This window comes from Ananas comosus, linkage group 6 (genome assembly GCF_001540865.1).
Source record: "Ananas comosus cultivar F153 linkage group 6, ASM154086v1, whole genome shotgun sequence".
Classification (NCBI taxonomy): Eukaryota; Viridiplantae; Streptophyta; class Magnoliopsida; order Poales; family Bromeliaceae; genus Ananas; species Ananas comosus.
In genome coordinates this window covers 14,320,411-14,347,662 of record NC_033626.1, presented here as the reverse complement: position 1 = coordinate 14,347,662, position 27,252 = coordinate 14,320,411, and the positions used below count along the sequence as shown (strand labels likewise).

Below are 27,252 nucleotides of genomic sequence, written 5' to 3'. Positions count from 1 at the left end.
GGACGACTCATGGCGGATGCTGACCCGTTACGTGGCATGTTTCCGACCTTTTTAGTTGTCCGCTATCAGACGGTAGAGATCAAATAGCTAAAGATCCGACGGTGAATCTCCGATCCAAATCCAAGCGCAGAGATCCACAACGGTCCAACTCCGCACATCTGGGCCTAACAACCGGAAATAAACAGAGCCCATACGGATCGCTCTTTCACCCACAGACGAGGGGGGAGGGGCAAGGGAAAATAAAAAGCGGCGGCATGCACCATCTCACTTCTCTCTCCCCCTCTCTCCGTTTCTCCTCCTCCTCCTCCTCCTCCTCCTCCTCTGCCGCAGCTCTCTCCAAGAACCTCCTCTCCTCTCTCCTCCCTTCCTCTCCTCGTATACTACGATCGCCGCCCCCTCGGAAGCGCCTCTCTTCGCCGTTCGATCGCCGGCGATCGCCTCCTCCTCCCCTCCGGCGAATGAGCGGGATCGCTTTCGCGGCCGGAGAAGGGATCTCGGGCGTCGCGCCAATGGAATCTCCGGCGTCGGCCGCCGTGGGCGTTGGAGCGGCGCGTGCGGAGAGTGCTCGCCTGAAGCTGGAGGAGCTGAACTGGGACCACTCGTTCGTGCGGGAGCTTCCCGGCGATCCGAGAACCGATAAGATTCCGAGAGAAGTATCAATCACAACATCTGCAAGAGAATTTTTCTTTATTTTATTCTTTTTGTTATTTTTTGAGTTCTTGATCGGATTAAGAGTAGATCTGACTTTTCCTGCTTGCAAGCTCCGTATCTCTAGAGATATCTATGTAGGAATTCTTCTTATTTAGTGTGCCAAAAAGAAACATCTGACGAAGCACTACCTTATTGCTAAGAATTTTATCAAGAAAGAGGATCATGTAATCGCTAGTTAGGTTATCGGAAAGAAATTTTTTTTTTGGGGTGACAATTAAACGAAATATTTGCAGAATAGTAGCATCAGGTTAACGCATTGCAGATTTATCAAGCCGCTGTTTATACCTGAATTCTGTCCCTTAGGTGATGGAGGTTTTCCTTATGTGATTTGCCCTTCCTTCAGGATGACTCACATTTTTTTTTCTCAATACTCAATATTCTTCCGGATGGATTATAGAATGTAAAGTGTTTGCTTTCTGAATCTTTTTTTTCATGCAGCCTCTGTGGCATCTTATTTTCAATGTATCAATGTTTTGCGGGGCATATCTTTTTTTGCTTACTTAAGGGGAATATTGAAATAGTAGTTGGTTGATAAGGCGCGTCCATAGATGCCCGCAAGCACATATTATCTGCAGCCTCAAAGTCGTTTGTCTCAGAATATGATTTATCGCCTCACAGGTGGGTCGTGCACTCTGGAAAAGTCAGAATAGTTGGGATTTCTTACCATCTATAAGTATTCTCCTTAATTGTAATCTAAAAAGAAAATCCCTTTACACAAGTTATCACCACATAACTTGTTCCGACATCCTAGCAAGCCCTTATAGATTGCCTGCATGTAGTTTAGCTGGTGTAACCTCTTTTTGTCGAGGATTTTGTGGGCTATAGTTTCTTCTTTTCCGTTTTTATGGCAATTGCATACCACTTAGTGAAACCATGTACTCTCTTTTAGTAACTTTCATATACCGCCGGTCCGCCACATACGGTATTTATCCTTCTGATGTTATGTAGATCAATCATCCATCTGGAAGAGCATCCATCGTACTTTCATGTAGCTCTCTTGTCATTTGTTGATGCCATATAGCATAATATCCTTACCTTTAATCATATAGATACAATATTAGTTTATTAGAGCAGAATTTATTTGGTTTTTCTTTAAGTAAATAAAACATAGATCCTACCCAAGTACTCCAGCAGTTTTGGATTTTTCATATACTCAATGAACAATTGGATTCTATGTATTCTTTCAGGTCTTACATGCTTGTTACACCAAAGTGTCTCCATCAGCAGAAGTGGAAGACCCTAAGCTTGTGGCTTGGTCTGAGTCAGTTGCTAATTTGCTTGATTTGGATCCTAAAGAGTATGTTGCTTTTGTACTTGTAACTGTTAATATGTATCTATATCATTCAATGTTGCATCACTATGTTTGGCGTGCTGATGTTCAAGTTGACAGAATTATTCTACTTTCCATTTGATACATTAGGATGAACGTTTAGAATTGCTTTCAGGCAGTACTTAAATTACATTGCATTATAGCCTTCAGCCGTAAAACTAATGATGAATTTTGGTCGTATAACTACTTGTTTGCTAATATTCATGTGTTTGTGGTTTTCAGATTTGAAAGACCAGATTTCCCATTAATATTCTCTGGAGCGGCTCCTCTGGTTGGAGGGTAGGCTTGCTAATTTTCTTCTTAGAGCACCTGTTGCTTTTATTTATTTAATTTGCATTTATGCTCCTTTACATTATTCTGATTTGATACCCAATCGTTTTTATTAGGTTGCCGTATGCCCAGTGCTATGGTGGGCATCAGTTTGGTGTGTGGGCTGGTCAATTGGGTGATGGACGTGCAATTACTCTTGGTGAGCTTATAAATTCCCGAGGAGAAAGGTGGGAACTACAGCTCAAAGGTGCCGGCAAGACTCCCTACAGTCGCTTTGCAGATGGTCTCGCTGTTCTCCGTAGTAGTATACGTGAGTTCTTGTGCAGTGAAGCTATGAATGGCCTGGGTATTCCTACGACTCGCGCCCTTTGCCTAGTCACTACTGGCAAATATGTCGTCCGAGACATGTTTTATGAGTATGTTATGATAACCTGATATGTCATCAACCGGTTTTATTGGTATCTGTGCTTCAAATTGTCATTGTGCCTTTTTAAGGAGAAATTTTTGTAGCATAGTGGAGCTATATTTGAGCATACTATCTGCTCTGAGAGCATTTTATATCACTAGTTTCCGATACTTTTCAGGAATAGAATCAGTTGTAAATGGGCGTTAAATCTGTATGTCTATCGTTGCCTTCTAACATCATAATCCAAAAACTCTTGAGTACCTCGACAGGGTAAAGCAATAGTAGCTAACAAATAAGCATGCTAATCCTGGCAAGTTTTTGATGCTGGTGCCTTCGCTCTAATTTGAGAGGGGTTATATTTTGATTACAATGCTTCCTTTTTCTAGCTTCGACCTAAACTAACCCCATAAAGCTGCCTTTTGTGTTGAACTATGGTTTTAATGTTTACGGAAGCCTGATGTGCTTAACGTTTCAAGTTGTTTTATCTGATCTATACGCATCATGTAAGGTTTTGTTTAAATGGTGTTTACTCACTTGTGTTGGTTCATTTGTGCAGTGGCAATCCAAAAGATGAACCTGGTGCGATTGTCTGCCGTGTTGCGCAATCCTTTTTGCGGTTTGGCTCATACCAAATTCATGCCTCTAGAGGCAAAGAAGACCTTGACATAGTCCGTGTTTTGGCTGACTATACAATTCGACATCACTTTCCCCATCTTGAAAATCTTAAAAAGAGTGAAAGCTTGTCCTTTGATGCTGCTCAAGGGGATTCGCCATCAATTGATTTGACGTCCAATAAGTATGCAGGTAAGATCACTCATTTCTCTTACTTTTAGGCTAAATTGCAAGAAATTGCAATTATGTATTGTGATTTTCACATTGTCGCCCTGGACTACTGTAACCTACCTACAGTATACTACCTGCTTTAACTACAGGATTTAATCTTTTTCTTCATTCTGTTTGCAATATGTCTCTCTTTACTCATAGCGCAATGAGATAAAATGTTGGTTCTAAAGGGGTTTATCATGGACTTTAGTCTGGTTTCTGTTTCTTCTCTTACATGCTAAATTATAGATAACAATATATTCTATGGAACATAACCTTTTTTTTTTCTTTTTTTACTTCCTGGTTGATTTGATCAGCATGGGCAGTTGAGGTTGCTGAGCGCACTGCTTCCCTTGTTGCCAGATGGCAAGGTGTGGGCTTCACTCATGGTGTGCTCAACACAGACAACATGAGTGTCTTGGGCCTAACTATTGATTATGGACCTTTTGGCTTCTTGGATGCATTTGATCCAAGCTATACACCAAATACCACTGATCTTCCCGGGCGGAGGTATTGTTTTGCGAACCAACCAGACATTGGCTTGTGGAACATTGCACAATTTGGAACAACTTTATCTGCTGCCAAACTTATCAGCAAGGATGAGGCTAACTATGCCATGGAAAGGTAATTTAGCTTCCTCTGTCGTCTGAACTATAATGGTCTGCATAATCATCTATTTACACATAGCCTTGTGTTGCAACTTTGGGAGTTGAAGAGGACTTATGTGGAAGTTTCTGAAAGGCATATTTGAAATTTTAAAATTTGCAGAGATGTGTTTGTAAATAGAGTTTTGCACTGATGTTCATTAAAATATGTGATTTATATGTAGTTGAATAATTATACTAATTAGTGATCTTTTCACTCTTCTTTAGGTATGGAACCAAATTCATGGACGAGTACCAATATATAATGACCAAAAAGCTTGGTCTAACTAAATACAATAAGCAGCTAATCAGTAAGCTTCTTAACAACTTGGCTGTTGACAAAGTTGACTACACAAACTTCTTCCGGTTGCTTTCGAACATAAAAGCGGACCCTAACATTCCGGAAAACGAGTTGCTTGTGCCCCTCAAGGCTGTTCTCTTAGACATTGGGAAGGAAAGAAAAGAAGCATGGATTAGTTGGTTGCAGACTTACATTGAAGAGGTAAAGAACTAACCTACTTGATTTGGCAATTTTGCTCCAAAATGCCAAGTAAAATGTTCAAGCATTCATATCTTTTCTTTGCATGTTGTCCATACAAGAAAAGTTTGTAATGCATAGCGCTATCAAATTGAGACCATTAATGATGTTGTCGACACAATTTCGGGAAAACAATCTTGAAATTTTTTGCCAAAGTATTTCCTTAAAACCTCATGCTAATTTAGTAATTCCAGATATATTTCAGGTGGTTAACATATTTGTCATTCAGTTCGAATAAGCTACTTAGGACTAAAAAGTATCACCAAATTAGTGTCTATAAAACGGTGAATCTCACTCTCTTCGTTGTTTGTTCATTATGAAGTTGGTCTCGAGTGGCATTCCAGATGAAGAAAGAAAGGCTGCGATGAACTCTGTTAACCCTAAATACGTTCTTCGGAACTATCTGTGTCAGAGTGCTATTGATGCGGCCGAACAAGGTGATTACGAGGAAGTCCGTAGGCTGTTGAAAGTCATGGAACGCCCGTATGATGAACAGCCAGGGATGGAGAAGTACGCGCGGTTGCCGCCAGCATGGGCCTACAGGCCAGGCGTGTGCATGCTATCATGCTCTTCTTGAGTATACCTCTTACCCGCTTGCTCCCCTATATATTATGATGTATAAGATGTTGTATATAGACCTATAGAGGCCTGCTTTCACGATCAATAGCGAAGGAAAAATCATTTTATGTTGTTGGCGGTGCTAATTTATTTTGTAACGTAGATTATGAGTTCGTCATCACCTAGTTAATTAATTATACACCATATGTATGTGTGAAACATGTACTGGAGATTTGTTGTGCATTTTTCTAACCATTGTGGTTGGACTTTCCTTTTGTTATGGTCGTTGGCTTCAATTATGTCCGGCCTTGTGGTAAGGACCACTGCGGAAACGTTCGCCTCCGCTAACAAGTTGGTAATCGGTCAGAAACTTACTTGGAATCCACTGAACCGTGTGGGCTAATTGTGTGTTTTTAGTTTTGCAGCTGTTGTGCAATGTGCATCACGCTGTGGCACATGTTCAGGCTCCTAATGTGCGCCGGTGCATGATACCAATTGTGAAGATCTGTAGTGACAAGTGTCTCTGTGTCAACCTCACAATACGAGATGCATATGCTTTGAACTGATGCCAAAAAATAAGAGGCTTTTAAACTGAACAGAAATTTCAAGATTCCTGATGTTTTGTGTGAATTGGCTGCAGCGACGACTTTGACCGAAAAGCGGAGAAAACTAGTGTGTATTAGCTGAACCCCTTACCAAACCGTAATTCATAGTGGAATTTCCTTCGAGGAGGTATTTTCTTCGAAAAAGAAAAGGTTCCTATGGTGATATTTACCAACAATTCTGAGACAACTTCCCCAATTGAAAATTGTTAAGTTGGTTCGTTTCGAATGGATTTGAGAAAGTATGTACCTATTAAGCTGTCTATTTTTCTTTGACTTTTTTTTTTTTTTACATTTATTATTTTTGAGAAGCTGATATTCTTATGGAGCAATCTATTATAAGACAGAAAATTCTTTTAGGTACCGTTTGGTTCGGGTACAAGCAAGAACTAGCTATTACAGGGATAGCTACAAGTATGGGGATAAGAAAAATAGTGTTTGGATGAAAATTGGGTTGTTCCCGGGAGATAAGAATAATTTTAGATAGTTTTATATAGAAAATAGAGGTGTTGGTGGAGATAACCGAGAACTACTATTCTCGGATAAAAAATTAGCGTTTGAATATAAAGGGGGATAAGGTCCTATTCCTATTCCTATCCCCTAACCAAACAAGGCCTTAATGCCCTTGACGAGTTGAGGCCAAGTCCAAAATAATTAAGAAAAGGGATATAATTGTGTCACGATTAAAGGAATGCGATGCTAAAGGTGTCGGTGGTCTTTTTTTTCTTTTTTCTATTTTTTTAGTTATTTTGTTTGGAGCATGGGTGATCTCATTGTATGGAAACAATACTCACCATTCCAGTCTAAATAAATGCTTTTCTCGTGGTCAGCCACCCACTTGCGGAGTCGTAATGTTCAAGTCGACGCGACTCGACTTGACGCTTACACCACAGAGATAACGAACGCACCAGAACCAGTGGGCCAGCCACTAACCTTCTTTCCGACGTGGCACCGTCCCATTGGCCGAAACAGGACCCCACCAAAGTAAACGCATTCTTCTTTTCTCTTGAGTCTTAACCACACCAGTGGTCTTCTCGTGAATGAGCGAGAAACCTCCTCCTCCTCCTCCTCCTTCCCTTTCCCCGACCACTATAAATCCTAACCCTCCCCTCCCTCTCCTCTCCCACATTCGACCTCGCCGGAACCCTAATAATGTCGACGTCTGAGGCCCCGGCGGAGGCTGCGGAGGAGGTGGCGGCGCCGCGGTGGAGGGGGTTGGAGGGGAAGGTGGTGATGGTGACGGGAGCCTCCTCGGGTATCGGCCGCGAGTTCTGCGTCGACCTCGCGCGCGCGGGGTGTAGGATCGTGGCCGCGGCGCGGAGGAGGGATCGGCTGAGATCGCTCTGCGAGGAGATCAACGGCTCGGGGGATCGGGCGGTCTCGGCCGTCCGATCGGTGGCCGTGGAGCTCGACGTGAGCGCGGAGGAACCGGGGATCGAAGCTTCGGTGGAGAGGGCGTGGAATGCGTTCGGGAGGATCGATGCTTTGGTGAACAACGCTGGGATCAGAGGTGAGACTACGATCAAAATCTTAGAACTCGTTGGTTTTGTTTTATTAATCGGTTGTAGTGTGGTTTTGCTTGGTAACAAGAGATTCACGTGGCAATTTTTTTTTTTAATTATTAATCTGAATATGGTTTTGAAATAGGCGCCTCCATTTTATTCTATTTTTATTAAATTGCTACTCCTTTGAGTTGTCGTTGAAAATTTTGCTAAATATAGTGTCTCTATTAGCTCTTAGTCATTAGTCAATCTAGTTTTATTTCTAAAAAGTGGTTAAAACAATTCGATTTGATGGAATCACTGATAAAACTTTAAAATAAAAATATATGGCAATTAAAAAAAAAATTTATATAAAGTTAAAAGGGGCCATAGTGAAAAACGGTTGAGGTTGAGGGTGAGGGTGTCTCCATACATTTCCATCTTTTGCATAGAAGTGTCAGAGTTTTTAAATTTATTTTTGCGCGTATTAGACGGGGTCAACTAGCATGTTTGTCTTCAGACACAATAACGAGAGAAAAAGGAGACAGTTATTATTATAAGAAAAAGAACTAACAACAACACGTTTGGTTTATAAAGTAAACAATGAGAACAAGAATCCTTTTTTTTTGATTAAACAGGGGTGAACCCTATTTTAGAGGAGGTACATGGGAGTGGAAACAAAAAACTTGTTATTGACCAGATGACTTTTAGAGGAGGTACATGGGAGTGGAAACAAAAAACTTGTAAACAAATAACAAGAATCTTGTTATTGACCAGATGACTTATTTGTCTCCACTCTTTTGCTTCTTCCAATAAAGATCATATAAAACTGTAGTTTTGATTTTGTATTGTTGCTTAATAAAGAAAAAGCACTTTCCAAGCACACTTTAGCTCTGCTATAAGCTACTTTTCTCCTCTGCTTGATGGTACTTCATCATGATAAACTACTCATACGATGTTGTAGTGTGGACTATTCTCAGTTGATTTATTTATGTTCATCAGATGTATGCCTCTGAACTTTTCCTCTCGGTGCACGTTCCAGGTGAAGTTCATTCAACACTGGATCTGTCTGTGGATGAATGGAACAGTTTAATGAGAACAAATCTAACTGGATTATGGCTTGTAACCAAGCACGTGTGCCGGCGCATGCAAGATGCAAAGCTCAGAGGATCAGTGATCAATATCTCGTCTATCGTTGGCCTTAATCGTGGACAATTGCCTGGAGGAATTGCATATACTGGATCAAAAACAGGCGTAAATTCCATTTCTAAGGTAATTTTTCTCCATACCGTGATAAGCACCTGCTCTCTTTTTACTTCTGGTTAGGCAAAATGCGTTATATTCTACTAAGCTATGAAAAATGAAGTTCCTGTTGAAACTTCCAAATGAATTCACGATCATTGCTTTTTAGTCAAAATTATACCTTGTTTCTGAAGTTTGATACGGTACGTTTTATTTATACTAAAATCTCACTTCGTTTAATTGCAATTTAGTTAATTGGGCAACTTCGTGTATTAGGTGATGGCCTTGGAGCTAGGAGCATATAACATCAGGGTTAACTCGGTAGCACCTGGGTTGTTTAAATCTGAGATAACCGCTGGTCTAATGGAAAGACGATGGCTCAACACTGTGACCGAAAGAACTGTTCCATTAAGAATGCTCGGCACGTCCAATCCGGCACTGACCTCTCTGATCCGTTATCTGATTCACGACTCCTCAGATTATGTGACAGGAAACACTTTTGTTGTCGATGCGGGTGCCACGCTACCAGGTGTACCTATTTATTCTTCATTATGATCTCTACTATTTCTCACGGTTCCTCAAAGTATTATTAAGGTGGTATATAACTGGAGTTCCCTATACAGTTACTGCAGGAAGTCCTACAGTAAAATCGTAGAGACAGGCATAGAATACGCAACAAAAATTAGCTCAAAGTGTAAACTTTTAATACTTTTGTCCTTCGTTTTAAACCCTCTGTAGCGATAGCAATTTATCTATCAAAATTTCCAATAATTTTATTTTTGACTGTAACAGAGATAAATCCCTTTTTCGTTAATCAAATAAAGAGGAAGGAAATACAAGAAGCAAAGTAAACTCAAGAAGAAAAAGAAATTCACCAACTAGAAATTGGTGATAGAAAGACAAGAAAAAGAAAAAGAGAAAGAAAAAAAAAACAGAGAACAAAAGAAACAAAAGAAAAATGAAATAACAAGTTGACAATCATTATTTCTATATAACGTTACTAGCAGATTTGTGATTATGAACTCTTTCAGAAGGATGTGATGATGGTTGCAATTAGAAGCTTACATTTATCTAATTCCTTTACAGGCATCATCTGATGGATTCTTTCTTCTATTGTGTATTGTTTTTCATATACTTGAGTGATGGGATCCAGCATTTACCAAACAGCTCATGTTTGACAATCAGCTATAAACATGTTCAAATAGTCAGTAAGAACATAAGAGGTGGTTAATAAATGAGTTAAAACTTCAAAAAACACAGTTCGATCTCCTTTTAGGGACTTTATCTTTTTTGTTTAAGCAAAGAGCAATGCTAGGTTTACAACCCAAAAGAAAGTGGGTGAGTGTTTTTTTTTTTTTTTTTGAGAGATAGGTAGCACGCTACCCGCTTCGTTTATTTCATTTAGAAGTAAACTTAGCTGGAAATGTGAATCAAATAGGATTCAAACTTAGGACCTCAAATACCAACCACCAAGTCCTTTGCCACTTGCTCTAGAGACGGTTGGTAAAGCGGGTGAGTGTTAAAGACAAATAACACCAAACTTATCAAAGAATTAAATCAGGAATTTTAACAGTTCTACTTAGAACTCAACAAACAATTTATCGAAGTCGATCACAAATAAAACAAGAGCCACTTGAGAGTCCAACCAGGCCACAATTAAGAAAAAAAACAACAGATTATCAACAAGAAAAAGCAAAGGCAGCAAACTCTGGACTAGATTCAAAGCCTTTTGTACTTTATACATAAGCATTCCTGCCAATCTATGTAATAACTCCAAACCACAAACTGCATACCAATTTAATTCATTCGAACCTCACACTAGAAGAAGAAAAAGTCGAATCTCCCCTCAGATCTCGTATAACATCCCAACCTGCAAAATCTTTCCTGGTGGGATTCTCAGCGTGGCGACATTAGACCTGAAGTTCTTCTGCAAGAACCTATATAGATGGTCTATAACAAACCTTTCGAAGCAGCTATGCTTGTTGCTCATCTTCAAAATGATCCTCCCGAGAACAAAAATTACCCCTTTATTCAAAGACAAATGAAGCTTCTCGATCTCCTGTTCGCTCTCAGCGATCTCTTTCAAGGCGGAGATCACTGATTCAGCATACTCATCCCCTTCCATGTTATGGTTATCCATATAACCATATTGAACCAAACATCTATACACTCCATTAGGACCTACTTTGGCTACAACAAACCTTTCCTCCGGAAGTACTGATCTGACCGGAAGGATTCGAGCCGTGATGAAAACCATCACTTCGCGAAGGCTTTCAATGTGCTGTACGTAATGTCGAACTATTGGAGGGATTCCGTTCATTAGGTCGGTGCAGAAGAAGCAAACGCCTGGCACACGTGTGCTGCTCCCTACTAATTTGTCGAATTCTTGCATGTCCATTTTCTTTGTTGCTTCGTATTCACTTCTTTTGCTCCTCCCATATGTCCATGATAGAGTAATCACAATGAAAAAGGCTGAGATTGCGAAGGGGACCCACCCGCCTTCCACAATCTTGTTCAGTAGCGACGTCATGTAGACGCCTTCGATCGTGAGGAAGGAAACGAAGAATAGTGCTACAAGGATTAGCTTTGTTTCCCAAATGACGATCATCACAACAACCATTAGAAATGTTGTGATAAGCATTACCCAAATCACCGCAACTCCTGCATAAAGAAGAACAAATCATACAAAGTGACTAAGGACCACAAAAGGAATGAGCAGAAAGAAAACGAAATTGAGTAAGTTTATATCACTCACCAAATGCATTTCCAATCTCTGCACCACCCCTGAAGCCCACTGTGATTAGTATGCACGCAACCATCAAGAAGTAATTCACTTCAGGGGAGTAAACTTGGCCTTCGTACTTATCCGAGGTATGTATCATGGTCACTCGCGGGAAGCAACCGAGCGCAATCGATTGCCTAATGATGGAGAAGCTTGCGGATATTAACGCTTGGCTGGCAACGACAGCAGCCAAAGTGCTCACCACAAACATTGGCCAGAAAATAGGCTCAGGCACCGAACTGTAGAAAGCCGTGCTTAGTTTGTCGGGGTTCTTGATCAAAAATGCAGCTTCTCCCCCATATGTCAGGATCAGCGAGGGATATACTACTGTCGTAAAAGCCAACTGAAAAAAAAAACAAAAAATAAAAATAAAAACTTAGCTGTGCACTCACAAATTTTATGTCTTTCTTTATGTTTTGTCAGATGAAAGAAGACATTTACCTGAATTCCTCTCTTGCTGAAGTGACCCAAATCAGCAAACATTGCTTCGGCACCTGTTTTTCCAATTAGAAGGCTTATTAGAGAATTTGGAGTCTGAGACCACAGTGCTTTTAATTTAGATAAAAGTAATTGTTTACTGACCTGTTATGCACAGCGCAACTGCACCAAGGAGCTTCCAACCCTTGGCTTTGTTTCTCACAAAATAGTAGTATATGTAATGAGGTGATAGTGCTTTGAGAACTGATGGGTAATACTTGACCATATTGTAGAGTCCAATTAGTGCACAGAAGGAAAACCACAGGAGCATGATTGGGGAGAAGGAGAAGCTGACTTTGCTCGTGCCGAATCTTTGGAAGAGGAAGAGGAGGAACAGAATTACCACCGATAGGAGGACGACGTGATCTGGAACAATAAAGAGTTGGTGTACTGTTAGTCGAGAATCGATCTGTTTACAAAAAGCCCTTGGCAAACTGAAGAATTCAAATTAAACAGTGCTTAACTTTGCGTTATCTTTGTGGATCTCGACTGGATTCCTTGAACAGCAGAGAGAACTGTCGAAAGGAAAGAGAGAGTATCGACTTAGATTCTTTTCTTTGAACTTAGAGTAATACCTACGAAAACATATACATGTATCTGTATACACATGGAAGCTTACTTTTGCAAAACCGCAAAAAGAAAACATTCTTTTGCTAACTGTATGTAATTGTTAAACTCAATCTATGTGACAAATGCCTTCCAAGCCACAACTGTCTTCTTATCTCGATTGTCTGAACTTGTACTTTATGTTTCTCAGTAGATCCTACTTACTGCTTTAAATTCTGTTTTCTTGTAGATCTTTATAGTTTGTTCACAGGAATGACATGTTCTGCAGCATAGCGCATGATGTCTATACGAGAGATACAAATAGGAGTACCTGAGATCGCAGGAGTGAGGGCTCCGTCGCCTATCAGCATGCAGGTTCCAAGCAATACTACACAGGTAATAACAGTCTGTACTTTGGAGTTCTCTTCGAAGAATTTCTGCGCTTTCGACCGTAACCCACTGCTTTTACTATGAAACCGCAGATTTATATCCGAGTCCAGCCTCGTACTTGGCATGATCATCTTATCCTTGAAATTTATATGTTGGCGCAAAATGGAATACAATGCAAAAGTCCCACCTATACTCCGTGTTCACATTGCAAAACATGTTAAATAAATGTAAAGAATTAAATATGATGGAGAACGCCTTTGCTTGAAATCTATTATACAATCACACTGTTAGGAGATTTATTCAGCACGAACTCTTGTTTTTTTTTTTTTTTTTTTTTTTTTTTTTTTTTTTTTTTTTTTTTTTTTTCCTTTTTTTTACTGGCAGGATGCAGCTATAACAGGACTACTTTGTACAGAAAGGACATCATGCAATAATTGACAGTGATGTGAACCAATTGTTTTGTACATTATGTAATAATTGAAGTTTTGGTTAATACTATGTGAACTTCTTTCTTAGTGCTATACAGTATATAATATATATGTTAGCTTGGAGTTACAGAAAAAGCCTCCAATACTTAATTATAAATGCAGAGACCTCTGCATATTACTCTTTTGAAACTTCCTTAGTCAGGATACTAAGAATATACTTAAGAAGAAACCTGCTTGTATACTAAAATAATAAATAGTTAATGGTTGCTTTTTAAGCAAATTTATTAGTATATAGACTCCGATCCAGTTAAATAGTAGTTGCTCAAACTTTGGAAAAATGTAAAGTGGGTATTTGCACAAGCGAATAATTCTATGCCTGCAATAAATTACTCAATTATGCTGTGATTATCGAGATGTGAGAATAATTTGGTTGAGATTAATTATGAAGGTAACAAAATTTCTTGCTTAATAATTCTATTCCTTACGGTCAAAAAAGAAGAGGAGCAACAAATTAAGTAAGAACCACTGAATAGGCGCTGACCCGGGAGCCACACCCTCACAAAACTCAAAATATTTCATGTGACATATAACAAAACTTTGTGTAGTTTAACGCGTGTTGATATGATTAATTAGTCTGAGTATTTACCTTCTCCGTGATCATCCGCATGCAGGACGATCATAACGTACTTGATCAAACTCATCGCCGTAAGCGTCCAAAAGATTAAGCTCATAATACCTAATATGTCTTCCTCTCCGGGGTTCGACAAGGTGACCGAAGAGAACACGTAAAGCGGCGACGTGCCGAGATCCCCGTAAACCACACCAAGCGACTGATACCCCAGCAACAGCGTCTGCACCGTAGTGTAATTCTACAAAACACAAGATATATATATGTACGTATATACACGTATACACGTATGTGTTGTTATGTTAATATAAACTATGTACATACGATCGCATACGTAGAAACGATGAAAGAGTAGACGATCAGAAATTAAGGGTGTTAGAACAATACAGCAGGTTTACGCTGTGGCAATTTATAGGCGGAGCCGAAGCTGAAAAGTTGTGAGGCCGGTTTGACATCGGCGACGGCCTCTCCGTCAACGACCTCTTCGTGGTTATCACGAGAGCCGTTGCCGAGTTCTATGATCGTTGCCTCGCCTCTTGTCGCGTCTTCCATACCGATCTCGATCTGTGTCGATGAGAGAGGAGGAGAGGCCAAAGGAGCAAGGAGGAAGCACTACTAGTGCTCTTTTTTGGTGATCCCTTAATTTACAAAGAGAAAAGAGAGTGGAGGGATCTATAAGAGTTAAAGGTGGATGTTGTGTAGTCCATGTAGAGAGAGAGATCAGAGAGAGAGGCTTTGGAATGATGGTGAGATTCAGGGAGCGAACAAGAAGATACTATTAGTGGTTTATTTTGAATATAAATAGCAACACCGCGTTAACAACTAGGGGACGAACGACGAGGTGTTAATACGTTGGTTCAGATGCCTTCGAAGAGCAATCACGACCGTCCATTTTGTATGCACTGTACCCGGACGTGACTTCAATTAGTTTCCATATATACACAGAGGACGGCCCCTTCTCACGACAAAGACGAAGAGGTGCCACGTGTCCTTATAATTACTATATTTTAAATTTAGATCCACATCATCTCATAAATGTTTACTTTATTTGTATTGAATTATGGTAGATGTACAATTCCTATACTCACATGTACTCATGGAAATAACTAAAGTAATTTGCCTTGCTGATTTTGGAATCAGATGCAGGATTCAAAGAAGCAATCGCGCATGGCCCTATATATTGAGCCTCAACTTTGTACATTGTCAGTGTTTTTTGTACCTGGGTAGAACCTCGACTCAGGTGTACGTGACTAACCATAGTAATACTACATATTTTAGGTGCAAATTATGAGAAATGGTTAGAAATGTCTCCAATTTTAAAACTATAATGTTTTCTAATCCTCTTCTATTATTTTGTTTATTAAATTAAGTTAAATTTCGACTATACCTAATTTAATTAAGATATTTTTAGTTATAGTAAATTTATATTGCTAATCATATTAGGATTTAACCACTATTATAAATATATCTTTTATTTTATTGATTTTGATGCGACAAATAAGAATAATGAGTGTATTTTTAGGACTAAAATTTTGTAAGAGAATTATATTTTATACATCACTTTGATTATAATAAAGATTTCTGCTACGTTTTCGATGTAGGTTGGTGACCAAACTACATAAATATTTTTATATGTTTTATTTTTTTCTCTTTCTTTCTTGATCTTTTTTTGGTATTTTCGCACGGACAAATTAAGATCTTTTTCACATTTATTCTACCAAAAACTATAATCACATCATCTGAAGCGCTTTCCACAGCAAAGTTCTCAAAAAATACATATGATTTTTGTGCGTTTGGATTGGCAAAAGACCGACATGTCCTACATACATGTGACAAGGTACAAACATTAATTATATTAGATTCTTCTCAGATGATTACAAGGGAGTTGTACAATGAAGTGATTACTGAATCAAGGTCAAGCAGCTCATGGCACAATGGATCTGGGGATGATGACGTCGCCGATGTTCCTGTGCCATGGGTCGGCGAGGTGGGCCGCCAAGTTCTCCAACGGCCCCGTCCCCGGGTACGCCGACTGCTGCACACAGAAACCCACGAAGGCCAAGATCGCTAGCCGACCTGCAAACATTTCGACAAACCGGTTATGAGCAACACTTGTAAACAAAACAGGTTCTAGTTAATTAGTTTGGAATTGCGTTCGTCAAATGCAACTGTTTTGATGCTTTGAAGATTTAAAAAGTCTAAAAGCGCTTAGCAGCTCAGTCTTCTCTCTAATACTAGAGGTGAAATTTTAAGAAGATTTTTTTTTTTTTTGTTTTTCTCTTCTTTTGGAACTCTAAAGCTGCAATTGATTGCATTGGAAATATGCATGCATTATCAAGCTAGGCCTTAATCCGAAGGCGAATTTTCCATACCGTTCTTGATTTCCTTGACCTTGTACTCCTTGAACTTCTCAGGGTCCTTGGAGAATCCCAAGGGGTCGAAGGCGCCGCCGGGGTACTTCTTCTTCTCCGGATCCTTCTCCATGCTGCGCTGATGCTCGACGAAGGCGATGGCGAAGAACTCGATGATAAGGATGGTCGGAAGGGTACCCCATGGTACCGGGTTGCCCAAGTAGGTCGCCTGGCCGCCGGGGATTGCCGCCCACTCTTGCGCCTTCACCCAGTTCCCGAGCCCCAGCGCCTCCGGCACCAAGACCCCTGGCTGTGGGATCAAATTCAAATTGGTAGGGTAAGTTTTATAGATCCACGTACTACTAGTTCACAATCCTTAAAAAATAAAATAAAATGAATGTTTAGTTTTTCAGATTAACATTTTATCGATCAAGTCTTGCGGTTCCGATTACTTATATTTAAGATGACATTAAAATTGTGGACACATAGTAATCGTGCGACTTATCAAACATTTTGATCTTATTATTGAAGTGGGTGAGGCGAAAGCTGATACGTGAGCAGGAGAGAGGGAGAGTATATATATATATACCACAGCGAGCATCGCCCATCTGCAGTGGATGAGCTCAGATTCCTTGTACCTCTCCAGGTTCTCGGGCACCTCTCCGAGGCGCAGTGGATCGAACCCAAAATCACTAAATTTTAGGGAAGGGGAAAAACGATTAAAGAGTAATCAAATAAATAATTACAAAACATTAATTAGATATATAAATGAAGAGATTAAAAAGAAAAAGAAAAAGAAAAATACCCGGGGGCTGAGCCGTCGAGGTAGGGAGGGCGGGGCTGGCCGGGCATCCACTCGGCGGACATGGAGACGCGGCCGGAGGAAGTGTTCGGGATGGCGAGCGAGGCCGCAAATTGTGATTTGGACGACGAGAGAAGTCTCGGGAACGCGACGGCGGAGCAGCTCCTCAGACCACTCGACGACGCCATTCTCTTTCTCTTTTGCTTAGCTTAGCTCTCTCTTCTTGTTGTTGTTGTTGTTGTTGTTGTTGTTGTTGTTGTTGTTGTGTAGATAGATGGGAAGCGAAAGAGAAGGCCTAGAAACGAACAGGATGTTAGAAGCCTATTAAGAAGTGCCGCAGAAAGGAGTGGAGGGGAGATCTGAATATCTGATTGGGGGCGATCCAAATCCGAGCCGTTATTGGTTGCTCTATCTCCCTTCCTCGTTTCCATTGGTCCACGTGTGATATGATAATCTATTGGATTTCCGACGTGGATTTTTGTGCTGTGGGACCCACCTGAGACTTGTGTGGCCGAGACTTGAGTGGCTCAGGCGTGAAAAACGGATGAATTTTTACGAAATATATCAGCCCATTTTAGGCCCATCACGTCATTATCGGACGCAGGTGAGAACTATGGCCCGAGTTTAAAGCCCATGTTCGAATCAAGTAGGACGTTCACACCCAAGACCAAATCATCGTTGTTACTATTATAAATGCAAGCGTTACACTGAACGCCACCGCGCCATCGTCCTCCTCTTCACTCTTCCCTCTCATTTTTCGACTCAGCTTCTTCATCCTCCACCGCTTTAGAAACCCTATACACTACATCTCTCTCTCTCTCTCTCTCTCTCTCTCTCTCTAAATCCCAAACCCTAGCGCCACTTTATCTATGCTTCTCTTCTACCGCGAGGTTTCAAGAGCGAATTGATGGAAGGGTGCGGCATTTCGGAGGTATGCTAATCGGGCTCTCCACTAAATCTAGAATCGGTGTTTGCATATTCTTCTCCTTTTCGATTTTATGTTCGCGAAATTGTTTTCTGATGCCTGGAATTGTGGATCACTCCCAGTTCGTTGTATGTAACAAATAATTTATCGTAACAGATATGATGCACGAAGCTAATCGATGTAGAGATCTCTTTTTTTTGTAGCTTTTAATGCCAAATGTGATACATTATTGATCACCTTGATGAGGACATGGAGACAATAGCTTGTTTGGATCTGTTTGAGGTACCTTTTCTTTCCTCCCATCGCTCTTTCTATGTTTCATTCTCAAATTTGGTGATTATCTGTTGTAGAATGTGTTTTCTGTTCGCAAATTTTCTACTCTTTGTTGTAATTATTGAGATCGCTCTCTTATCGTTTTTGCTTATACAGTTTCGATCAGTTGTATATCCCTGAATAATTAGGAGTTGCAAGTTTTTCATTAGGAATCAGGATGCAGCTAAATGCAGATACTTTCAACAACAGCTGAAACTACCGAGTATCAGACATTACTAAACTTGTTTCTCTACTTGCACAACAGCACAAAGATTTCAAAGTTCAGCAGCTGTCTTACTTTTATATTAGTCCAAAACAGGGGTAAAATCAAGCAGAATGATGAATCCCTTCTTATTTCCTGCGGGCCTCATGGTGGCCATCCTCCACTTGCACATTTTGGACTTCATCACGTAGATACCCCAATAAAAAGCTCTTTGCTTATATATAGCACTCCCTCCTACTACTCTTCCATCGGCGAGAAAGGCAAAAACGTTCCTTGTTTAAATCTAGTATCTATCAGCATCTCCTCTTTTTTATTCGCCTCTTATTGTCTTCCTCTCCAAACCGTACTATTCTCTGCGACCTGCCATCGAGGTGAGAAGGCGGCACTCCTCAAGGTCAAATACTCGTGGCATAACCCTGGTTTCCTCTTCTCATGGGACACTGCCGCCGATTGCTGCAACTGGACATACATAATTTGCTCCCAAGTAGGCCGGGTTATCGACATCTCCTTTCCAGAGAGTGACATTTCCACATTTCTTCCACCTGTTATTGGCGAGCTTTCTGCACTCAAAAGCCTAGCAAATGCCTTCATGCCGGCGCTTACCAGCCCTATCCCACCCTTCTTCACAAAACTCACTGGCCTTGAAGTCCTGGTCTGACGGTCAGCGTACCCTTTGATATTAGCATGTCCAATAATAAGGTACTGGTCCCATCCCAGTATCCTTTAGCACTCTCCAAAAACTGAACTACTTAGACCTCAGCCACAACTTCTTGACTGGAACAATACCGCCCGACCTTCCACATGGGGATTATAGCACCCTTTTCCTGATGGTTAACCGGCTGTGGGGTGAGATCCCGAAGTCCTATGCCAATGTTGACAGCTACGACCTTGATCTCTCATATAACAAGCGTGCTAGCGATGCTTTGTTCTTATTTGGTGCGGCAAATCGGAGGTCTTCTGTTTGTCTTTCACGGAATAAGCTGAAGTTTGACTTGATGAGGGTGGTATTCCTTAGTCCCTGGGCTTGTTGGACCTGAGCCATAACCAGATTTTGAATCTCACAAGTTAGTTATGGACCTTCACAAGCTTGAGATTTTGAATCTCACAAGTCAGTTATGGACCTTCACAAGCTTGAGATTTTGAATCTCACAAGTCAGTTATGGACCTTCACAAGCTTGAGATTTTGAATCTCACATAAAAATGGCTCTATGGGTAGATCCCAGCGGGAATGTACATGCATGGCGCCTCCTACTTACATAAAGTGCCTCTGCAGAGCGTTACTACCTTCCTGTCAAAAGCTGCTAGCTTGACCAAAGTTAAGCAGATCAAGTTGGCGTAGACAATCTGTACATTAGAGCCTTGCATTGTGTAACACTAAAATTAGTAGTAGATATGAAATGTTTACTCACGTACTTTTCTAACTCTGTATTTTGATAGATAGCGTTTAGCAAGGAGTTTGATACAAAAAATGAATATATTAGAAAGAAACTATGATGCAGAATCTACTTAGCAAGTCTCGACTAATGGCTATAGTTAGTTCAAGTACCATCTTGGAAAAGGTCTCCTATTTGGAACTATGTATAATATTTATTTAATTTGACTTTTGTCCCAACCAGTATTCTTGAATTCGTTGTACATTTTTTTAAAGCACTTCTTTTATCTGGAAGCATTAGTATACCCCTTACCATCAACGGATATGACCGCCAGGTCGTTATCTTATCCACCAATTATTATCCACGGGTTGCTAGCAAACAACCAATGCTGTCCTACATGAAGTCTCCTAACGCACCTAACATTCAAAGCCCAAAGATCCAATTACTTACAACCCATTTGTTAGGATTTGGTTAGATTTGTAGTTGAATCCTAATTAGATAAGAATTAATATTTAAATCTATTGAAGATAAATTAAGATTTAAATATTAATTAGAATATAAATCTAACTAGATTATAATAAATATTTAAATCTATTAGAGATAAGCTAAATATAGATTTAAATATTTATCGGAGTAGGAATCCTAATTATATTAGGATTTAGGCAGCTTTTGAAGTAAGCTATAAATATAGCATAGGTGCTATTGTTTATGGTGGTGGTGGTGGTATGGATTAGCCACACCCATATGGCATGGCCAAAATGGTCATGATTTTGGTTGCACCTAGTGTATTGGTATAAGAGGACGTGTGCGGCTCTTGTAGCCGTGGGTCATTGGTATACCTTGTGCATGGATGCACAGGAAGAGAGATGTCTTCTAGGAGTATAAAAGACAAAAGAAGGGTATGAGAGATTCAAGAAAGAGGGCTCGGGTTGTGGCTACTCTATTCAGAAGAGGAGTCAGGTGTAATTTTCTCTTATTTAATGAATCTTATTTTACCTGCATATTTTTTTCTTTTATGATTGTATCAGCTTTTGCTGAGGAGACGGGTTTATGGTAAAACCCGATTCGGCGCTTCCGTTGCGGAATCTCAATAATCGGTACCGCATCCACAGCCATCAGTATCGGAGCGGTTTGCGGATTCACAAGATCCGATACCGGGGCGAGTACCAGATTCCCAACATTTTGTATTAGAGTTGAAGGTTTTCGATCCTTGTAGAAGATCGATGTCAGAGCACTGTGTTACCGATCGTTCAGAGCGATCGATGTTTAAAGCACAATTGATCTCGTTAGGCGCATTGGACTCGAAGGGTTGCGATATTTCTGCTTCAAGTGGAGCTATGAGGGTCCGAAAGCGAGATTGGGTCATGTGCGAGGCGAACAAACGTAAGAACTTATACGTTTTGAATGGGAGCATAGTTAGAATGTTAGCGAAGACGGTTTACGGTTCCAAAAGTTCGCGGAAGTGCAGTCGCTCGAGGCGAAACGACGGATGCGGCGACATCGAGTGGAGGAGACAAGGTCAATGTGGAGCTTGCATTGTGAGCTCGACGCAACGGTTGAAGGCTACAAATCCAACCAAGGTGGAGAATGTTAGGATTTGGTTAGATTTGTAGTTGAATCCTAATTAGATAAGAATTAATATTTAAATCTATTGAAGATAAATTAAGATTTAAATATTAATTAGAGTATAAATCTAACTAGATTAGGATAAATATTTAAATCTATTGGAGATAAACAAATATAGATTTAAATATTTATCGGAGTAGGAATCCTAATTATACTAGGATTTGGGTAGCTTTTGATGTAAGCTATAAATATAGCATAGGTGCTATTGTTTCGGTGGTGGTGGTGGTATGGATTAGCCATACCCATATGGCATGGCCAATATGGTCATGATTTTGGTTGCACCTAGTGCATAGGTGTAAGAGGACGTGTGCGGCTTTCGTAGCCATGGGTCATTGGTATACCTTGTGCACGGATGCATAGGATGAAAGAGATGTCTTCTGGGAGTATAGAAGACGAGAGAAGGGTAGGAGAGATTCAGAGAGAGGGCTCGGGTTGTAGCTACTCTGTGCAGAAGAGGAGTCAGGTGTAATATTCTCTTATTTAATGAATCTTATTTTACCTGCATATTTTTCTCTTTTATTATTATATCAGCATCTGTTGAGGAGACGGGTTTATGATAAAAACCTGATTCGACGCTTCCATTGCGGAATCCCAACAATCGGTACCGAATTCACAGCAGTCGGTATCGGAGCGGGTTGCGGATTCACGAGATCCGGTACCGGGGCAAGTACCGGATTCCCAACACCGTTAACTATGGATTAGATCCATATGCTGTGTGCCGAAGATGGCTTGAAGGGTTTGATGGGTGATTTTACTAGCAGATTCCATTTACCATATCCTAATGAACGTCAAGATTGTTAGTTGTCTCCATTTTGGTACTTCCTCAATTTGGTAACACTAAGTTCAAAGTCCGTGAGGCCATGACCAAACCAATTAGAAATCGACGCAAACACCTAATATGTGTTTGCTTAGTCTAATGTCCACGTTTAAGTAATAATTTCGCCCCACTTGGACTGGTAGATTTGTACCAGAATATCGAGTTCTGGTCTGACTTTTTTTTTCCCTTATTGCTACACAGTAAGGTTAGATTTGTACCACCACGTTAGTCCTGAGCCCCTGGTTGATCTGTATTTTGAATCATAAGTACCTAATTATTTTGTATCTTTTCCAGATCTTAAGATTTAGCATCTTTAGTGATGATCGAATATCAAGGCTACAAATAGGCCGAAGTAATCGAGTGCTCCACGGTTGACATGGTGGACCAGATCTAGGAGAGAATTTCTCCTTCAAAGAGCGTCGTTCCAAAATTTTTATTTGGAGCGTCATCTTAACAGTTTCCTAAATATACTATTATCGACAAATGCACTAACAGAGCTAATTTTATTATCTTGAAGGTTTATTAACAGATCACAGATCTAAATTGTAAATTAAAAATCACCAAGGCTTAGGTATAGCACTTGAGATATCTCCTTGGTGGTTTCAGGTTGCGTCTATCCCATTTCTACAAAAGAACCAAAGAAGCATATAGTTTGGGGCTGAATATAATGTGCATAGATTCAGACGAAAGCTTCAAGTTTCATCAAAGCCCGTAACTTGTCGCTGATAGTGGCCCCCGTAAGTTATGCAAATTCCAACCTGACTTTATTGGATGTTTGGAAGTGTCTTCAATCCAAACCATGCCTTTAGTGGCGGCGCTTGTTTACTGGTTTGGGAGATTTCTGTGTGCGGACGAGCAAAAAGGAGATGGAAGACTGATCTTTCTGCATTCTGATGTGAAATCTTACTGCATTCTATCATGGAAGACCGATCTTACTGCATTCTGATGTGAAATCTTACTGCAATCTATCAGACAATTAATTTAACTCAGATTTTGATACGAAAACGTTTGTAGGATATACAGTGTTGCATCCGAAGCCTTGCACCACGTTATTTTAGATTCGTGTTTTAACTTTGACGCCACCATTACTAGTGTAGGTACCTTTGATTGGATAGTCAAATTAGGATAATCGAGTTTAATAAAAGTTTCAATGAAGCCGACCTAAATCCCACTAAATGAGATCCTCTAAGCATCTTCCTTCTGCGGCTCTTACACCATTCTGACATCTAGAATGTAGATAAGCGTGATGCCAGCTCGCCCCATTTGACCAGTCAACTCCTCCCAACCTTGCTACAAAATTATAAATGCGTGCCCTCTCTCAAACATTTACGTGCATCGCCGCCACGCTATTTATAGAAACCATACCGATTAGAACGGTAGACGTAGAACTAAGAATTGAAATGGCTATCAAACTCCCCTTGCTATCCATTCTCCTTCTGTTCCTATCATCTCCCCTATTCCCGGCCGCCTCTGCCGGCCGCTGCAACTCCGACGACAAGAAGGCCCTGCTGGCGATAAAGGCCGCCTTCAACAATGCCTACCATTTTGCATCCTGGGTCCCCTCTGCTGCATGCTGCGACTGGTACGACGTCGACTGCGACCCCTCAACCGGCCGCGTAACGGGCCTCTCCATCTTTCAAGACGCCAACATCACGGGAACCATCCCCGCCGCCATAGCAGACCTCCCCTACCTCACCAACCTCCTCCTCCACCACCTCCCGGGCCTCACGGGGCCCATCCCCTCTGCCCTCTCCCGTCTCCACCGCATCCAGCTCTTCCGCATCTCCTTCACCAGCATCTCCGGCCCGGTCCCTTCATGGCTCTCAACTCTCCCCTCCCTCTCCATCATCGACCTCTCCTTCAACTCCCTCTCCGGCTCGATCCCTCCCTCTCTCTCCCTCCTCCCCGGCCTACTGGCCCTGCACTTGGACCGCAACCACCTCTCCGGCTCGATACCCGACTCGTTCGGCTCCTTCCCAAAGAGCTCTCCACCCCCCGACCTCTACCTCTCCCACAACAACCTCTCCGGGCCCATCCCCGCCTCGCTGGGTGGACCCACCTGGGGCATTGTGGACCTGTCGAGAAACCACCTCACCGGAGACGCGTCATTCCTGTTAGGTTCGAATAAGCCGATCACCCAACTGGACCTGTCGCGGAACCGGCTCAGCTTCGACCTGAGCAAAGTGAGCTTTCCGGTGAACTTGACTTCGCTGGATTTGAACCACAACGGGATAACGGGTTCGATTCCGGCACAGATAAACCAGGTGACCGGCCTGGTCCTCTTCAATGTGAGCTACAACCGCCTCTGCGGCGAGATCCCGGCCGGGCTCGTGACGGCGCGGTTCAGCCAGTACGAGTACTTCCACAACAAGTGCCTCTGCGGGACCCCGCTCGCCGCGTGCAAGTGAATAGAGCGTGCTAGGTACAAATTAATTTTAGCTGTCCTCAAAGGCTGTCCCTATATGCGTGATAATAAAGTACCGTACGCGTTAGAGCAGGCCAGCAGATGTGGTTGTCGTGATCATCGTTTGCAATAATAATTGATCTTGTACCGTACACGGGAACGGAGTCATCTCTCTGTATTACAGTTGTATATATATACTAACGAATACAGAGATTAGGGATATATAATACTGAAAAGGTTCTTAAAAAAGGAGAATTTTTAAGCTGTGTGCCCAGGCTTTTTGATAAACTCAAAACATGAATTTAATTAAATTAAAAAATAAACTAATTTTAGAAGTTAAAAAATATATAACATAATTAATTTATTTAAAAAAAAATTAATTTTATCAAATAATGATATTTTTTTATTCTTATATTCAATAATCTTATCTGTCGTGCATATATACAGTTTACACTCAAGCTTAATTGCCCGACAACTTTAAAAAAGAAAAGTTTTTCTTTTTTTTTTTTTTTGGATGCTTAGCAATCTAAGAAGTTCTTTTCCAAGAGTGCGCCCCATAGACTAGTTTAAACTTTAATGGCTTTATTACCGGCGTGATCGGAAGTGTCTGATGAAAACATAAAGAAATGTTAATTAAATGAGCATCGTAGTTTTATTAGAGGCATGCTTGTTAATAAATATGGGACAAATTTTCAAGCGTATGCGAATATTACGTAGATCGGTCGTCCGGACGCTACATTATATAAAGAATCGACATACATATCAAAGCAATGAATGTGTTCATTGTCCAGCATGCTTTAGGTATATTTTAATCATCTATATTCCTTTATTGTTCGACACTCCAAAATGTTGTTGAAAGTTGTAGCCCAAATTCCAAACTTCCGTCTTGTGCACGCTTTTGTTCGTAAGCCAATAAATTAACTAAAAAGCTTTAGTGATGGTACACAATAAATATTATTTTTTGAGAGAAAAATAGTATATTATTCGTTTTAGCTGAAAATATAAAATAATTAGATTTTTTAATTTAAAATTTTGAATACGAATCATCAAATTTTTTACTACTTGCGCTACGAATGGTCGGTGTTACACAATAAATGTTGTGCTAAGTTTGCCATACACTTGCTTAATTACCGCGTTGATTCTAATTTATTATAAAATAACATTGTTTACCCTCTGTGTAGTATCAGCACAAAAAAAAAAAGAATGAATGAAGCTTTTTTTTGTGGTCCTTCTCTTGAGCTCTAGTAGTCTTATATTTTGTAGTTAAATTTATTTTCTAAATAAATAAAGTGTGTAAGTTCTTGCCTTTTTCTCTAAAAAAACAAAAAAATATCATTGTTGGTCCTCTTCCATTATGATTCAGCTCCGAGAGCATTATTGGTACAGCTGCTTTTTGTCTGGTCTTTCTTCTTTACACTGAAATCTTAGTTATTTTTTTTAAAAAAAATCATTCTCAAAATAAATAATAATAATTACACTGAAATCTTTGCTTCCTCTATGTTTGCGTTTAACACTTTATAAACTCACAAAATCGGTAATTTTTTAAAAAAAGTTTGTTTATTGTTTTTGCCTCGATCTTTCTCCAGTAAATTGAACTAAGGCAGCTTTTTGGCAAGTAGAAGAGTTATTTAGTGGATGAAGTAGCTTTTCGTGGAAAATGTATTGCATGCAGTTAGTGTGGTTTAACATAAACAAAAATTGTAGAGACGACAATAAATTTGGGCTGTTTCTTCCGTCAGCTATCAGAATTATTATGCTATTAATTTCTTACTCTTTATTATTGTTATTGGTTATTATTATTATTTATCATTATTGGATTTTGATAGAAAGAAAAGAAGAAAATAAACAGATTAAACCAGATGCTACTACGCTAGGGCCTATTTGTTTGGGTAAAAGTGAAGAGGGGTAAAGTCGTTTTTTACTGTAAACAATCGCTTCCGCTGTTTGTTTCATCTAATAAAGATACGGTCGAAACTCGAGTTACCTGAAATAGCTAGCATAATCGACTTTGATCTATCTCGAGCCGAAGTCAATTTCGATGAAGAAAGATAAAGAAAATAATAATAAATTCTAGTTATATTTAAATATATTTAATTATGGTATTAATTACTCTTTTATTTAGCTTATATATTTAAATATGATAAAAATTGATTAGTTAAGTTTTATTATTTCCTTCATTTTTTTTGTATTATTAGTTTGTAAATATAAAACATAATGAAAATTGATTAGTTAAGTATTTATTTTTTTTACTTTATAATTTTTTTGCTGTATTATTATAATTTATGTATAAAAAATAATTTAGTTNTGCTGTATTATTATAATTTATGTATAAAAAATAATTTAGTTGTTTTAGATTAATTTTTTTGATTATATAGGAATATAATTATATCATTTTTATTTATTATAATAATAATTTATTATTTATTACGTTATTTATTATTTATATATAAATCATAGTTTTACATTATTCACTTTCTACTAAACAAATAATAGAAACGAAGGAACTTCACTTTCATAACTATGAAACAAATAGTATGAAAAAAATAATTTTTACCAAACTTTAT

General features: G+C 39.9%; 6 protein-coding genes and 1 pseudogene across 10 annotated transcripts; 5 read left to right on the top strand and 2 right to left on the bottom strand.

Annotated features, from left to right (window-relative positions):
- Positions 206-5,559, top strand: LOC109711848 (UPF0061 protein azo1574). Its single transcript, XM_020235148.1, has 8 exons — positions 206-653; positions 1,899-2,008; positions 2,264-2,320; positions 2,428-2,727; positions 3,274-3,521; positions 3,857-4,163; positions 4,412-4,685; positions 5,044-5,559. Exons 1-8 carry the CDS (start codon positions 255-257, stop codon positions 5,296-5,298), a joined length of 1,950 nt encoding a protein of 649 aa, XP_020090737.1. The 5' UTR covers positions 206-254; the 3' UTR covers positions 5,299-5,559.
- On the top strand, positions 6,907-12,803 carry LOC109711939 (3-oxoacyl-[acyl-carrier-protein] reductase FabG-like). 5 transcript variants are annotated; one of them, XM_020235314.1, is made up of 4 exons: positions 6,907-7,391; positions 8,405-8,634; positions 8,881-9,133; positions 12,660-12,760. In XM_020235314.1, exons 1-4 carry the CDS (start codon positions 7,034-7,036, stop codon positions 12,701-12,703), a joined length of 885 nt encoding a protein of 294 aa, XP_020090903.1. In that variant the 5' UTR covers positions 6,907-7,033; the 3' UTR covers positions 12,704-12,760. The 5 variants fall into 5 exon arrangements, with proteins under 5 accessions (XP_020090903.1, XP_020090906.1, XP_020090907.1 ...); XM_020235317.1 differs by lacking the exon at positions 12,660-12,760 and adding an exon at positions 9,691-9,839 and having other exon boundaries at positions 6,908-7,391; XM_020235318.1 differs by having other exon boundaries at positions 6,909-7,391; positions 12,699-12,803.
- Positions 10,165-14,779, bottom strand: LOC109711938 (potassium transporter 26-like). Its single transcript, XM_020235312.1, has 8 exons — positions 14,243-14,779; positions 13,874-14,096; positions 12,741-12,986; positions 12,328-12,378; positions 11,969-12,229; positions 11,828-11,880; positions 11,360-11,729; positions 10,165-11,265 (listed from the first exon to the last, which is right to left on the bottom strand). Exons 1-8 carry the CDS (start codon positions 14,405-14,407, stop codon positions 10,451-10,453), a joined length of 2,184 nt encoding a protein of 727 aa, XP_020090901.1. The 5' UTR covers positions 14,408-14,779; the 3' UTR covers positions 10,165-10,450.
- Positions 15,583-17,338, bottom strand: LOC109711579 (chlorophyll a-b binding protein 6, chloroplastic). The gene is made up of 4 exons (XM_020234716.1): positions 17,012-17,338; positions 16,796-16,898; positions 16,228-16,516; positions 15,583-15,931 (listed from the first exon to the last, which is right to left on the bottom strand). The coding sequence occupies exons 1-4, from the start codon at positions 17,194-17,196 to the stop codon at positions 15,780-15,782; spliced, it is 729 nt and encodes a 242-aa protein (XP_020090305.1). The 5' UTR covers positions 17,197-17,338; the 3' UTR covers positions 15,583-15,779.
- Positions 18,226-20,013, top strand: LOC109711580 (polygalacturonase inhibitor 2-like). Its single transcript, XM_020234717.1, has one exon. The coding sequence runs from the start codon at positions 18,434-18,436 to the stop codon at positions 19,124-19,126; it is 693 nt and encodes a 230-aa protein (XP_020090306.1). The 5' UTR covers positions 18,226-18,433; the 3' UTR covers positions 19,127-20,013.
- Positions 19,170-20,013, top strand: LOC109712163 (annotated as a pseudogene).
- LOC109711578 (polygalacturonase inhibitor 1-like) lies at positions 23,607-24,910 on the top strand. Its single transcript, XM_020234715.1, has one exon. The coding sequence runs from the start codon at positions 23,685-23,687 to the stop codon at positions 24,690-24,692; it is 1,008 nt and encodes a 335-aa protein (XP_020090304.1). The 5' UTR covers positions 23,607-23,684; the 3' UTR covers positions 24,693-24,910.